Source organism: Natator depressus, chromosome 14, assembly GCF_965152275.1.
Source record: "Natator depressus isolate rNatDep1 chromosome 14, rNatDep2.hap1, whole genome shotgun sequence".
Lineage (NCBI taxonomy): Eukaryota > Metazoa > Chordata > Testudines > Cheloniidae > Natator > Natator depressus.
The window spans coordinates 47,901,913-47,917,102 of NC_134247.1; the positions used below are offsets into that span (position 1 = coordinate 47,901,913).

Sequence of the window (15,190 nt, forward strand, 5' to 3'; positions counted from 1 at the left end):
TGGGAAGTGCCTGGAGGGGCAGAGGATGCTGAATGCTCTGAGGTCAGACCCAGGAAGGTGGAGCCGGGTGAGCTGTGTGTCCTGCAGACAGGCTGCTCCCAGAGAGGAAACTTCCCCAGAGTCCTGCCTGGCTTCATGGGGAGCAGTTCCAGAGCATCGCCCAGGGACTCCGTGACACAGGGCAAGGCCAGCGGGAGGGTTGGGAGGGAGACGAGGGGACGGGACAACAAAAATAACAACCCCCAAAAGCAGCAAAATTATAGCTGATATATTACAATACAACTTCCAAAATTACTTACAAACATTACACCGGCCGCCAGCTCAGCACTCCGGGGCGTGGGGGGGAGGGCTGCCTGTTAGACCCCGAAAAGCAACGACAGTCACCCCATGAAACGTCTGTCCGGCACCCCCAAGAAAATGAATTGGGTTCCCCCCCGGCCCAGGACTGGCAGCGTCGCACCAGAGCGCATGGGCTCATTTGGGATTCAAAATCCGCGGCAGGGCCCAGACCCCTGTGTATCTCCACGCCTTAAATAATATAATTAATTTAAAATAAAACAATAAAACCAGCGTCCTTCTCTTCGCTCCTCAGCTTCTTCCATGGGGGGAGGTTGGTGAAGGCTTTTAAATACACCCAGAGCAACAATCACTTGCAAATAGGCGGGAGTGGGGGGATCTGAGCACTGTGGAGATGTTAATTAACAGGCTTTATTCATTATTTTAACTGATATGGCAGGGAAGGAGGAACCCTGTCCATGTCAATTAATGCCAATTAGTACCAGGGGGAAGGGGGAGCACCCCACTGATATTAATTAATAAGATTTTCTCCTTTGATATTAATTAGTCCAATGGGGGAGGGGTTGGAGCCTCACAAATCAATACTAATTACCACAGTGGGGGAGGGGAGCAGAGAACCCTATCGAAATTAACATTTCTTCTTCCTTTGACATTAATTAGTGCCATGGAGGAGGGGGACTGGAGCCCATTGATAGGAATGAATGAAGCAGACGAATCCCAGCCTGGACCAGACCAGTGGGCCCATCTAGCCTGGCCTCCCGCCTGTGGCTGCTCTGGGTGGAAAGGGCAGGAACCCTGCAGGAGGTGACTAAACCAGTAATTAAATGAGCCCTCAGTGAGGAGGAAGTTTCCTCCTGACCCCATCCCTGCAGGCCAGCACCTGCCCTGAAGCATGAGGGTCGTTGTCACTGCAACAGGTGTCAGCACTGTGGGGAGGGAGGACGGGAGCCCACTGGTGTTAACCCAGGTCCTCTGTCCACGATGCTGCCCGGCACAGGGGAGCCGGCCACTCTGCTGACGTTAATTAACTCTGGTTCGCTCACAATGTTCATTAGACATTAATGGCTTTGCTCCCCGGTCAGAGGGGAATTGGGGTACCGGTTCCACCATTTCGGGGTGGCCCCAGTCTGGGGTTAGAGTTGAGGGGCTCTGGGAGATATGGAGGGTGTACCCTGAGGCATTCTGGGAAATATGACCCACGGGCTCTGAGGGATGTTGCTGGGGCATTCTGGGAGCTCTGGCTGGAGGATTGTGGAAGGGGGGATGTGGGGCTCCGAGGGATCCCGCCAGCACGTGGGTGTAATCGTCCCCCCTCTCTCTACACGTTAAAATACAGGTGGGCTCTAAGCGGTGACGTCTCTTCGGTGCCTCTCTCCAGTCCCTGGTCCCAGCAGGAGACGGCAGCGGGTGCGTTGGTCTCGGTGGCTGTGGGTGGTCGTGGTGTGTCCGTCCCTCGGGTGGCCAGAAGTCCCCGTAGCTTCGCTGCTCGGGGGAGGGTGGGGCCTGGGCCAGGCTGGGACGTTCCCTCAGGGGCCAGGGCTCACGGGGGTTTGGTCCTAGCCCAGGAAACAGGCGGGTCCCACCTCGAACCCAAACTTCTGGTTAGGCTCCCCAAAGTCCGTGAAGTGCGCGTCCAGCAGGGGGAGCTGCTCCACGCGGGGCGTGTTCACCTCCAGCACCGTCCTGTCCGGGCCCTTCCGCAGCTGCTGGGGGGGCGGGGGGAGGGTCAGGCCGCGGGGTCAGCGGCTCCAGGGCCTGTTCCTGCCACGGGCTCCCCGGGGGGCCTCTCGCTCCGCTGTGACCCGGGCTCTGCCCTCTGTTCCTGGCATGGACACCAGCCTGTCGCCTCCTTCTCCTGCATGCCCCATCCCCTCCCTCCGCCGGGGCGTCTGCCTAGCCCAGGAACCGTCCGTCTGTTCCTGCACCCGGCGTATTCATCTATCGATCCATCCTCCCCTCCCTCGAACCGGGGCGTCTGCCTAGCCCAGGAACCGTCCGTCTGTTCCTGCACCCGGCGTATTCATCTATCGATCCATCCTCCCCTCCCTCGAACCGGGGCGTCTGCCTAGCCCTGGAACCGTCTGTCTGTTCCTGCACCCGGCGTATTCATCTATCGATCCATCCTCCCCTCCCTCTGCCGGGGCGTCTGCCTAGCCCTGGAACCGTCCGTCTGTTCCTGCACCCGGCGTATTCATCTATCGATCCATCCTCCCCTCCCTCCGCCGGGGCGTCTGCCTAGCCCCTGGAACTGTCCGTCTGTTCCTGCACCCAGCATATTCATCTATCGATCCATCCTCCCCTCCCTCTGCCGGGGCGTCTGCCTAGCCCCTGGAACTGTCCGTCTGTTCCTGCACCCAGCGTATTCATCTATCGATCCATCCTCCCCTCCCTCTGCCGGGGCGTCTGCCTAGCCCCTGGAACTGTCCGTCTGTTCCTGCACCCAGCGTATTCATCTATCGATCCATCCTCCCCTCCCTCTGCCGGGGCGTCTGCCTAGCCCTGGAACCGTCTGTCTGTTCCTGCACCCGGCGTATTCATCTATCGATCCATCCTCCCCTCCCTCGAACCGGGGTGTCTGCCTAGCCCTGGAATCGTCTGTCCATTCCCAAGCTTGGTGCATCTAGCTGTCTGTCTGTCGTCTGTTCCTGCACCTGGTGCGTCCATCCGTCTGTCTATTGCTACACCTGGCACGTCCACCTATCTATCCATCCTTCCCTCCCTCGCCCTAGTGTGTCTGTCTGGTCACCCAGCCGCCCCTCTGCGTATCCCTCTGCGTCCTGGAATCCTATTGCCTCTATCTGTCCATCATCCCCACTCCAGCTCCCGGTGCATCTGCCCATCCCACCCCGCAACTGTCTGGTCATCCAGCCTCCCTCCTAGTGTATCCATCCATCCATCCCTCATCTCCTCATCCCTCCATCCATCCCTCCCTCCCTCCCCATCCATCCAGCCTCCCTCCTAGTGTATCCATCCATCCATCCCTCATCCCTCCCTTCCTCCTCCATCTATCCAGCCTCCCTCCTAGTGTATCCATCCACTCTCCTCAACCCTCCAACTGTCTATTCACCCCTCCCAGGGTATCCATCCTGTGACGCTGCACTCTATATGATTTTATGAAAATATAATAATGAGTGTGAATATGTAACTGGAATATGCTTCATGCAAGAGGTCTCTTGTAAGGTATAATTACAAAGATTATAATCTACTGAGTGTGGTCATCCTATTTGTATGAATGTATCATTCTTGTATCTGAAGCTAGAAATATGAAATATAACTCTGAGGGCCTATTGTAATTGTGCCAAGTGTGGGCCATTAATGGTGGTCTGGGATTGTGATGGCTCCCATTAACCAGGACAATTGACTGTAAATGGCTCTGTTTACTTGTAAGTCTTCCTGTATACCTGTGGGTTGGCAAGTGGGTAATGAAGTCTTACAGTGCCATGTGATCATGTCACCTGATCTGGAATCCATCTTTAACCTGGTGCTTTTCCATTGAGAAGGAGGGGTGGGACCCCAGAGAGGGACAAAGGATTCCCACCTTGTGCAAAAGATATATAAGGGGGTGGAACAGAACAAAGGGGGCTGCAATCATGAGAAATCCCCTCGCTACCACCTGAGCTGGACCAAGTGCTGTACCGGGGAAAGGGTTGTGCCCAGACTAGGAAGGCGTCCAGACTGTGACAGAAGCTTATTGAAACATCTCTGAGGGTGAGGTTTTATCTGTAATCACTTTTTTACTATATTAGGCTTAGACTTGCATGTTTTATTTCATTTTGCTTGGTAATTCCCTGTGCTCAGGGGTAGTCTCAGCACATCAGCCGGCAGTTCCCAAAGGGGGTTTCTGTGACCCCACCCGTCACAGTGTTCGAAATCCGATGGGGTTTCCCTGCACAGGTTCGGATCCTGTTCGTGACGCCACTGTGACGGGCTGGATCACAGAAACAGACTCTGAGCCTGTTTTCCCCATCAGCTTCGGACGTCAGTGCCCTGCCTGTTTGTGCCAGACACGCCAGCCTGCTACAAACACAGACCCACGTCTGAACCACATCTCCCACAAGCTGCAGGCTTAACTGAAAACAGCTTAAGAAGTGCTCCTGTCTCCAGCATTCGGATACCCAACTCCCAACGGGGTCCAAACCCCAAATAAATCCGTTTTACCCTCTATAAAGCTTATACAGGGTAAACTCATAAATTGTTCGCTCTCTATAACACTGATAGAGAGAGATGCACAGCTGTTTGCCTCCCCAGGTATTAATACATACTCTGGGTTAATTAATAAGTAAAAAGTGATTTTATTAAATACAAAAAGTAGGATTTAAGTGGTTCCAAGTAATAACAGACAGAACAAAGTGAATTACCAAGCAAAATAAAATAAAACACGTAAGTCTAAGCCTAATAGAGTAAGAAAGTGATTACAGATGAAATCTCACCCTCAGAAATGTTCCAGTAAGCTTCTTTTACAGAATAGACTCCTTCTAGTCTGGGTCCAGCAATCTACTCACACCCCCTGTGGTTACTGTCCTTTGTTCCAGTTTTTTTCAGGTATCCTTTGGGGGTGGAGAGGCTATCTCTTGAGCCAGCTGAAAACAAAATGGAGCAGTCTCTCAAGGCTTTATATAGTTTCTCCTTGTGGGTCTAAACCCCTCTCTCCCCCTGTGTAGAATCCACTCTACAAGATGGAGTTTTGGAGTCACATGTCCAAGTCACACGTCCATGCACGACTCAGTTCTCTACAGGAATGTTCCCAGGAAAGCTCAGATGTGGGTTGGTGTCTCTCAAGGTCCGTTGTTTGCCAAGTACTTCCATTTACCTGAATAATCCCCTCACACTATGTTGACCAGCTCTGCCTTAGGTGCTTCCTACAGCAAACACTTTAAATAGAAGCACAGAGCCAACGCTCATAACTTCAGATATAAACATGGTCCATGCATACCAATAGGATGAAGACTTCAGTAGAACATAACCTGTGCAAAGGTGTGTTACATGGCATATGTAGCGTAAAACAGATTCCAGTTATGTCATATTTACACTCATAAGCATATTTCTATAAAGCATTATGGGGTGCAACATCACATATCCCTCCCTCCCTGTATCTCCATCCCAGTATATCTGTGCCTCCCCAGACCTCCACATGCTCCCGTCTCTCTCTTCGCCCCCTCCATCCCAGCCTGTCCCTCCCCCGGCTCCCCTCCCCGGGCCCCGCTCACCGCGCAGCCATCGGTAAGGGCCGTGATGTAGGGGCTGGTGTCGTAGCTCATGTCCTCCTCGTTGGCGCCCCGGAGGCGGAGGGCGCGCTGGTGGCCCCCAGAGGCGGCGCTGCGCCAGCCCACCGAACGCTGGCAGTGGTAGGTGAAGTTCTGCCGGGCGGCCACGCTGAGCAGCCGCAGGAAGGTGAGCTGCACCACGCCCACCGGGCGCCCGTCCGCGTCCATGTATGAGAACTGGGGGGCAGGGACATGTTAGGGGGAGACGTATGTTGTGGCCACCCCCCCGCACTCCCCGCTCGGAGCAAGGCGCAGGGAGCCCCTGCCCAGGGGGCACTCAGTGGGGATCAGTCTGCGTGCTGTGGAGAGGCAGGGAAAGAGATGGACAGAGCCGAGGACAGACGGATAGACAGAGCCCAGGACAGATGGATAGACAGAGCTACAGACGGGTTTCTCTGGTACGGATCTGCCACACCACAGACAGAGGGACTCAGGGCTGGACAGACATTAAACAGGCGACTAGCAGGGCAGACGAGACTCCAGGTGGATCTAGGAACGGGTAGCTTCCAGGACGGGTGGATGGATGGATCAGATAGAGGAGAGTCTGGGGGGACGGGCGGGGAGGTGAGGATCTAGGACTGGGGAGATACACCCTGAGGCCTGGGCACAGAGGGGGATTCCAGCGGGGATGAGGGGTGAGGATCTAGGACTGGGGAGATACACCCTGGGGGTTGGGCCCGGAGGGGGATGAATGACAGAGGAGTTTGAAGGCTGGACAGATGGACGTCAGCTGGAGGGGGGGTGCGGTCACGGGAGACCCCCCTGCGGACTCCAGGTGTCAGCAGGGGGTCAGTGTTGGAGCTGCAGGGTACAGGAGGTATCTGTGCACACGTACACACTGGGCCTGTCTCTGGGCTCATTCAGAGGGGCCAGGGCCGTGTATGGGGGGTGCGAGGTGTATTATCAGAGTGCAGGATCCCCGGGACCAGGCCGCCTGTTGGGGTGACCCTAGCGGTGTCACCGAGCCCAGGACACGCCCACCGGCCGCCCAGCCCGGCTCTCACCTTCCTGCCTTCCTGGAACTGGCTGAACCAGCGCGGGGGCTTCTCCTCCTGCCACGCAGACATCTGGACCTGGCAGGGAAGACCCAGAGAGACGGGCTCAGGGGGGGCTACACCACGGGGTGCCCCACACGCGTGAGCCTGGCTGGGAGCTGGGGGCGAGGCTGGGGCTAAATCCTCCCTTCGGCCAGCCACAGCTGCTCCAGTGCCAAAACCAGACAGCGGTGTCTTGGGGCAGTTATAACGAGAGAACCCAGGAGTCCTGGCCCCCAGCCCCTGCCCCCTGGTTCTAACCCACCAGAGCCCACTCCCCTCCCAGAGCCCTGACTCCCAGCCCCGCCCCTTTCTAACCCACCAGAGCCCACTCCCCTCCCAGAGCTGGGGAGAGAACCCAGGAGTCCTGGCTGCCAGCTCCCCCTTCCCCTCAGCTCCCATCACACTCACCTCCTGCGTCTCTTTGGTGGGGAAGAGGCAGGTCTCCCCACCAGCCGAGAAGTCGCAGTGCACCTTGAAGGAGTCCCGGGAGCAGCCCTCGTTGGGGTCAATCCAGTACTCGCCTGGGGGGTGAAGGGGGGTGTCAGTGCACAAAGAATCCCCTTCATTCCCCCCACTGAGCCACCCCAGCACCACGGCCCCCTAGCGCCGCCCTGGGGCATCGGGCCAGCCCTGGCTGCCCAGGGAGAACCCCCTGCTGCCCCCTGCCCTGCTCCCTGCAGCCCAGCCCCCCAGTGCCGCCCTGGGGCAATGGGGCCAGCCCTGGCTGCCTGGGGAGAGCCCCCTGCTCCACTGCCTGCAGCCCAGCCCGCAGGGCTGCCCTAGGGCAATGGGGCCAGCCCTGACTGCCCGGGGAGAGCCCCCTGCTGCCCCCCGCCCTGCTCCCTGCAGCCCAGCCCCTAGCGCCGCCCTGGGGCAATGAGACCAGCACTGTCTGCCCGGGGAGAGCCCCCTGCGGCCCCCTGCCCCGCTCCCTGCAGCCCAACCCCTAGTGCCGCCCTGGGGCAATGGGACCAGCCCTGTCTGCCCGGGGAGGGCCCCCTGCTGCCCCCCGCCCCGCTCCCTGCAGCCCAGCCCCTAGCGCCGCCCTGGGGCAATGGGACCAGCCCTGTCTGCCCGGGGAGGGCCCCCTGCTGCCCCTGACCCGCTCCCTGCAACAGAGGCCCCTAGCGCCGCCCCGTCTCCCATCGAGCCCAGCCCGGCGCTCACCGTCGGGCAGGTCGGGGTGGCAGAGCCGCAGGTCCTGGCAGGTGCGGGCCGGGTTGTCCTGGGTGCCCATTGGGTGCTTCATGTTCTCGATCTCCCACTTGAGGGCGTTGAGGGAGCCGAAGATCTCATCCATGCCGCCCGCGTGGCCATGGACCCCGTCCGCCACCATCCCCTCCCCGTCCTCACCCACCAGCTGGCTGGCGTCGATCGACCGCTTGCTCTTCTTGGGCAGCTGGATGGGCAGCGGCTGGATCACCTCCCCGGGGGGGCCCTGCCCCGGCACAGCATCGTCAGTGGGGCAGGGCAGGGATGGCAGGGACAGTGTGGGGCAGGGAAGAAAGGGGCAGGAGGAAGAGTGGTGCAGGAGGGGCAGGGAGGGAAGGTGGTGGGGAGGGTAGAGGGAGAGGTGGGGCAGGAAGGGCAGGGGGCAGGGTAAGTAACCGAGCCGGGAAGGGGCACGGCGCTGTGAGCGAGGGATGGGCGGGGACCAGGTGGAGCAGCCAGAGCATAGGGAACGGACGGTGTGAGGCAGCAGGTCGAACGGAAGCGGGAGGGGAGTGGGGGGGTGTCACTCACCGGGTGTCCAGGGGGGCCGGGGACACCTCGCTCGCCCTTGGGGCCGGCTTGTCCCTGGCGGGGAGAAAACAGAGACGTCAGCTGGCTGCAGGGCTGACGGGGGTGGGGGGAAGGGCACCCCCTGCTGGGGCACCAGGGACAGCGCTTACCGTGGCTCCCTTCGCACCCTTGGGACCGGCTGGGCCCTGCAAAGCAATGACAGGACAATCAGAGACACAGGGGGCTGGGAGTGGGGGGGCTGGCAGCCCTCAGGCAGGGGGAGGGCCGGTGTGACAGGATCGCCCTCTATTCACACCCCACACCCCACTGTAATGCACCTAGTGAGGTCCCTTTGCACACCAGTGACTGGCTGGTCCGTGAGCTCACTGGGCCCCATGCAGCCATGTCGTACGCACGTCACGGACACGCTGCAATCACGACTGACAGGTCTGGGGCAGCGACAAGGACAAGGACTCACGTCCAACCTGGCGCCGTCCGAGCAGATGGGCCAGCACCTAGCAAGCGGCTGTGCTCTGGCACGGACGGGGCAGGAACAGCCAGGTCTGAGGCCAGGTCTACACTGCAGACTGTATCGGTGTAACCGCGTTGCTCAGGGCTGAGAATAATCCACCCCTGAGTGAGGCAGTTACACCAACCTGCCCCCGTGTAGCCAGCGCTGTCCTGGGAGAGCTTCGCCCGCCGACACAGCACCGGCCCCTCGGGGAGGTGGATTAACTCCGCCGATGGGAGAGCTCCCAAGTGTCGACGTGCCCTGAGCTCAGCTCACCCGTCCCACCAATTCCATGTCCCCGCACTGCGGGGGACAGAGCATTATCTAGGGGTCCCCAAGGGAGTGCGCATGTCACAGGGGCTGAGCTATCCAAGGGGGGCGAACACCCTATGCTCTCACTCCCTGCCCAGCTCTTTCACCTTTGAGGACACAAGAAACCAGCCGTCGGCCCCCGGGATAGACCCCGACCTGGTGCTTGGCCAGCAGTGGTTAGGGACCACGCCCAGCCTGTTAGGGTTCGATCTGGGCAGCATTTTATCTTTATTCTCCTGTGACCATCTAACCTCGACACCTTATCACCGGGACTCACTGACCACCTGCCGCTCTGTAGTGAACAAAGCTTCTTCTATTGTTTATTGACCCTAATCCTGGGCTGCGAGCTGTGTGGGTAACGCCATCTGTGGGGCTACCGGCTGCATGAAATCCCCTATCGGGCCTGTCCAGGAGAGGGCTGGCAGTGCAGAACACACGGCCTGGGGGGCAGACCGGGGCGGGAGCGGGCTGGGGTCACCCTGCAGCACTAACCCAGGCTGGTGGGGCTGGGCGTGACCTGGGCGTGGCTGACAGTGCAGAACACACGGTCTGGGAGGCAGACCGGGGTGGGGAGCAGGCTGGGGTCACCCTGCAGCACTAACCCAGGCTGGTGGGGCCGGGCATGACCTGGGCGTGGTTGGCAGGCGGTGGCTGTACCCAACTCTCGGGGTGGGACCTGCATGTGGCTGGATAGTGCAGTACACACTGTCTGGGGGGCAAGCCGAGGCGGGGAACGGGCTGGGGTCACCCTGCAGCACTAACCCAGGCTGGTGGGGGCCGGGTGTGGCCTGCGAATGGCTAGCAGGTGGTGGCTGTACCCAGCCCTCGGGGGAAACATGCATGCTGGGGCTAGTTGTGGGGAGTCCAGGCTGGGAGCTCCAACAGCAAGGCACCGTAGGGTACCCCAGGATACCGGGCAGCCAATGACAAAGCCCCTGCCCTAGTCTGGACTGGACCCCGTAGTGTCACGGGCATGTTACAGGGGATGCCCAGACACAAGGGTAAGGGGCAGGTGACAAAATGGGGCCCATTACAGGTGATGCTCAGACAGGGGGGCCATGGGGTGAGGCCCAGACCCACAAGTGGCACAGGGGAAGGTCAAAGGTCACTCACAGGAAGGCCCGGGGGCCCGGCAGGTCCGATGGGGCCGGTAGCACCAGGGATCCCCTGCAGGGACGAGAACAGAGAGTGAAATTAGCGTAAGAACAGAAGCACCCCAATTAATCCCTCGCACCCCAGACTTCACAGGGGCTCCCACGTTCACCCCCCGTCTGCCCTGGGTCCAACACAGCTTCCTCCCTGGGCAGCCCTGCTCACCACACCCACCCTCAGAGCACTGATTAGAACCCAGGAGTCCTGGTTCCCATCCCCTCTGCTCTAACCCACCAGACGCCCCACTCTTCTCCCAGAGCCAGGGATAGAACCCAGGAGTCCTGGCTCCCAGCCCCCCCTGCTCTAACCCACTAGACCCCATTCCCCTCCTAGAGCTGGGGAGAGAACCCAGGAGTCCTGGCTCCTGGCCCCTCAAGCTCCCACTGCTCCCCACATGGCAGGGGTCTCTGGCAGGGGGTCTGGCGGTGGAGAACTCCCCCCCACCCCAATACTCACGGTCTCTCCTTTTGACCCCAGGGAGCCCTGGGGGCCAGGCAGACCCCGGTCTCCTTTCTCTCCCTGCTCGCCTGGGGGCCCGATCAGACCAATCAGACCGGGGTGGCCCTGGGGAAAGACAGACAGCGGTCAGTGCAGGACAGACAGATGGGGGAAGGCATCGAGGGCTGTGTGTGAGACAGCCTGGGCGCGTTGGTACGGACAGTGGGTGGGGAGGGGTCTGTGCGGGGTCTCTGTCCCGGGCTCTCACACACCCTTGTGCAGGCTGCGGGACGTGCGCCCCAGGGATACTCGCAGGCTGTGGTGCTGATGTGCCTCGTTCACACAGGCTTGTGTATCGCTTGTGCCACGCTCGTGATGTGCGTGTCGTGGGCGTTCCTGACTCTCGCTGTGTTCACCCGCACTGTGCACCACGTGTGCGCCTGCAGGTTCCCTGGCGCTGCGTGGCGTGGGCTGGTGTCACATGGCACACGCTGGTGCACGGGGCGTGTATCATTCCCCCCCTCCCGCTGGTGTATTGTGCGTTCACACACAGGCTGTGTGCCCCCCGTGTGCTCCCCGCTCACCTTCTCTCCTTTGGCTCCGGAGTCCCCTTTGAGGCCGGGCAGCCCCGGGGGGCCCTGCAGGGAGACACAAGCAGACCAGTTAGCCGGGGAGGGGAGGGGGCTCCCCAGCTGGGGATGCTGTCACAGGGGAGGGCAGAGTCACACTCACCACAGGTCCCGGGGGGCCCGCCTGGCCCGTCGCACCCGGTTTGCCTTGTTCTCCCTGCGGAGGATAAAAGGGAGAGGTTAGAGCTAAACGCTGCCCTGACCATGCCCCAGGGTTGCCCCCCACAGCCCAGCCCCAGAGGCCCCACCCTGCTCTGGGACTCCCAGCCTGGAGGCAGGGGTCCTGCACCCCACCCTTCTGGGGCTCCCCAGTCTGAGGCAGTGGGTCTCATGAGCTGACTGCCCTGGACAGGCCTGCAGTGGGGAGAGCTCCACTCTCAGCCCATTGGCATCGGGGGAGGGCAGTTCTGGATTTACAGCGGGGGGGGGTGGCAGCTGAGACCAGCCCCAGCCCCTGTGTGTCTGGGGCTCAGGGACCCATCAGCAGGCAGGGAAATACAAGCATTGATTGCGGAGCTGGGGTCAGACCCACCCTCTCCCAGAGCCGGGATAGAACCTAGGAGTCCTGGCTCCCAGTTCTAACCACCAGCCCCCACTCCCCTCCCGGAGCTGGGGATAGAACCCAGGAGTCCTAGCTCCCAGCCCCCCCAAGCTCTAACCCACCAGCCCCCACGCCCCTCCCCAAACTGGGAGAGAACCCAGGAGTCCTGGCTCCCAGCCCCCCTGCTCTAACCCACTAGCCCCCACGCCCCTCCCATTGCTGGGGATAGAACCCAGGAGTCCTGCTGGCATGCAGCTGGCTGTCACTTACCACTGAGCCAGGGATGCCTCTCAGCCCGTCAGGCCCCTGCTTGCCGGCCGGTCCCTGGGGCCCCACAGGGCCAGTCTTGCCAGGAGGTCCCACGGCACCTGGCTCGCCCTGGGGGACAGAGGGGCAGGGTGAGCTCAGGGATGGGCGACACGTTCACAGCTGTGGCGGGAGTTCCTTGGCATCACTGCACCCCGTTGGGGTCAGAGACCATCCTGGGGCTCCCCATCACACCGACCCCAGTGCACCGTGGGACAGGAGATCTTGGCGTGGCTGGGCCGCGGCCTGGCTGGCTGTACTGGGAGCTCCCAGCCTGGGCCCTGGGCCTAGGGACAGACCCCGCTGCGCCTCGTCTCTGGGGAGCTCAGAGCTGGGTCTGACCCCAGGGGATCCGGGACCCAACACCTCCCCAGCAGAGACCCCACCTGGGGGAAGGGCCCACGGAGCCTGGTTCACTTACCTTAGTGCCCTTCTCACCCTGACGCCCCTCGGGACCCGGGGAGCCTGCGGGGCCCTGCGGAGAGAGGAGACGGGGGGTGAACAAGGGAATGGGGCACGGGGCTTGTCCCCTCTAGGGGGCGCCGGTTCCCATCTAGCCCCAGGGCAGGGACTGGCTGGCTCAGGGGGCAGGGAATGGGGCACGGGGCCTTTCCCACTCTAGGGGGTGCTGGCTCAGACCCAGCCCCAGGGCTGGGACTGGCTGGCTCAGGAGGGGCAGGGAATGGGGCACGGGGCCTTTCCCACTCTAGTGGGTGCTGGCTCAGACCCAGCCCCAGGGCAGGAACTGGCTGGCTCAGGAGGGGCAGGGAATGGGACACGGGGCCTCTCCCCTCTATGGGGCACTGGCTCCCACCCAGCCCCAGGGCAGGGACCGGCTGGTTCGGTGTGGGGCAGGAGGGGTCCCTAGAGCTAAGAGGTTTCCCTGTCATTAGCTGCCGCACTCTGGGCTGGGCGTTTCGCTTGCTGCCTGGGACGGGAAGGAATTTCCTGCCCTCGGTGCCAGAGGCGGCTTCACAAATCCCAGCCCCACCCTCCCCGCAATGAGATTCCCAGGGAGCTGGATTTGTGGGTGCGCTTGCGCGTGTCTGCTGACCCCTGCGGGCGGGGTCACTGTGGCTGCAGAGGGGGTGGGTGCCCGGAGTGCGGGGGGGTTTGTGTAGGTGCAGGGGATTTTGTCCTGTGCCGGTCAGAGTCCCTATCACACGGTGGCTGGGACAGCAGGACGCCTCTGCCCTGCTCCTGGGAGACGGCAAGAGGAGAGGGGTGACCTGGGCAGGGGAGGGGGGCCCAGACAGTCCCATCACTTACCCTCTTCCCTGGAGGGCCTGGGGGGCCGTTCTCTCCTGTCGGGCCTGGCGAGCCCTAGAGAGAGAGCGAGAGCTGGAGTTAGGAGAATCAATCTAATCCAGAACATCACAGAGAGGGGAACCCGGAAAGGAGGGGAATCTGATCCAGAACATGAGGGAAAGGAGATCCCAGGGATGGGGGGGGGGTCTGATCCGGAACAGGGGAACCCGGAGCAGGCTGGGGGCAGATACAATCAGAGAGGGGGGATCCGGAACATCAGAGGTGGGTTCCAATCCAGAACATCGGAGGGGCCAATCAGGAAAGTCGGAAAGAAAGGAATCCAGAGAGGGACCCGATCTGGAAACTGGGGGGCGTGCGGAGTCTGATTAGACTGTTGGGGGGACTCGGAGGGGGGCAGATCCCATCCAGAGAGCTGGGGACACAGGTGGGGTGTCCAGTCCAAATGTCAGGGGAGATCCACTCCAAACCGTCGGGGGGGGACCCCATCAGGGCCCTGCTCCAGAGCCCTGGTCACTCACCAGCTGCCCGGGTTCCCCATCCTCGCCTCGCTCGCCCTTTGCCCCATCCTGGCCCTGGAGGGGGAAAACAAGCCCTGAGTCAGCAGGAGGCCTCAGCAGTGACCCCAAACCCCAGCTGGAGGGCCCCAAACCCTGCTGTATTCCCCCTGGATCCCCACCCGACCTCCGAGCACCTCCCCTGCCCCCAGACTGCAGGGACCTGGAGGACAATGCATGGGGCTGATACTTACCCTGGGGCCCATTTCACCTGAGGGGCCCGGATCCCCTGGGAAACCGACAGGACCCTGGAAGAGACAGGAATTAATTAGCCTGAGCCACCTCCTCCTACAGCCAGGCACAGAACCTAGGAATCCTGGTTCCCAACACCCCGACCCAATCTAACCACTAGACCCCACTCCCCTCCCAGAGCTGGGATAGAACCCAGGAGTCCTGGCTCCCCCTCCTCTGGTCTCTGCGCCGCGTCACTCACAGGGTTCCCTTTGGGCCCATCGTCTCCGGGGGGCCCTTTCCCTCCAGGGGGTCCAGCTGCGCCGGCGGCTCCCGTTTCTCCTTTCTCCCCTCGCTCTCCTCGCGGGCCCTGGGAAGGAGACAGAGCATGCAGGGGGGTGTCAGTCAGTGTGGGGTTCGTGGGGAGGGGAAGGATGGGGGGAGTAGCCTGGCTGAGGGCAGAGCTCTGGGGGTCAGCTCTAGGGGAGGGGTCCCAGCCCCAGTGTCCCTTGGGGAGATCCCCCATGTGTGCGGGGGAAGGAGTCTCTTCTGTGGGGGCCTGTCAGGGGAGAGGGGTCCTGGCCCCAGTGTCTCTGGGGTGGGGTCCACAGCCAGGAAGCGGGGAGCACTCCAGACTTGGGGCGGTTCCTGTTGGAAGAAAGGGGCTCTGGGGTGGTCCTCACTGGGTGGGGGAAAGGCCAGGCCCAGCCCTGGGTCTCCTCCCGCAAGGCATGGGGACAGATGGGCCCTGAGGGGCCTTTGGCTGGGGGGAGCAGTGCTCTGGGGGCTCCTGACAGGAGACACCCCCCAAGAAGGGGTCCCTGGCTGGAGGCTGACAGCTCTGGGTGGGCCTTAATAAGGAAGAGACAAATGTGGGGAGCTGGCCACTGATTCCCATAGCGGGCAGGGCCCCAGTAGAGGGGATGAAGGAGGGCTCGGGGGGCTCCTTGGTGGGGGACGGAGCGAGGCCGTCCCATGGGATAGGGG

General features: G+C 61.5%; 1 protein-coding gene across 1 annotated transcript in view; it reads right to left on the reverse strand.

Annotated features, from left to right (window-relative positions):
- Positions 1–831: 831 nt before the first annotated feature.
- Positions 832–15,190, reverse strand: part of COL11A2 (collagen type XI alpha 2 chain) — a 57,485-nt gene continuing 43,126 nt past the window's right edge. The window contains exons 47-63 of the mRNA XM_074970594.1: positions 14,466–14,573; positions 14,227–14,280; positions 13,997–14,050; positions 13,479–13,532; positions 12,631–12,684; positions 12,174–12,281; positions 11,466–11,519; positions 11,318–11,371; positions 10,752–10,859; positions 10,257–10,310; positions 8,491–8,526; positions 8,342–8,395; positions 7,766–8,036; positions 7,007–7,119; positions 6,566–6,634; positions 5,505–5,738; positions 832–2,003 (exon numbers count right to left, since the gene is read on the reverse strand). Coding sequence (XP_074826695.1) covers positions 1,854–2,003; positions 5,505–5,738; positions 6,566–6,634; positions 7,007–7,119; positions 7,766–8,036; positions 8,342–8,395; positions 8,491–8,526; positions 10,257–10,310; positions 10,752–10,859; positions 11,318–11,371; positions 11,466–11,519; positions 12,174–12,281; positions 12,631–12,684; positions 13,479–13,532; positions 13,997–14,050; positions 14,227–14,280; positions 14,466–14,573 — 1,629 coding nt within the window. The 3' untranslated portion in view covers positions 832–1,853. The remainder of the gene's footprint in view (positions 2,004–5,504; positions 5,739–6,565; positions 6,635–7,006; positions 7,120–7,765; positions 8,037–8,341; positions 8,396–8,490; positions 8,527–10,256; positions 10,311–10,751; positions 10,860–11,317; positions 11,372–11,465; positions 11,520–12,173; positions 12,282–12,630; positions 12,685–13,478; positions 13,533–13,996; positions 14,051–14,226; positions 14,281–14,465; positions 14,574–15,190) is intronic.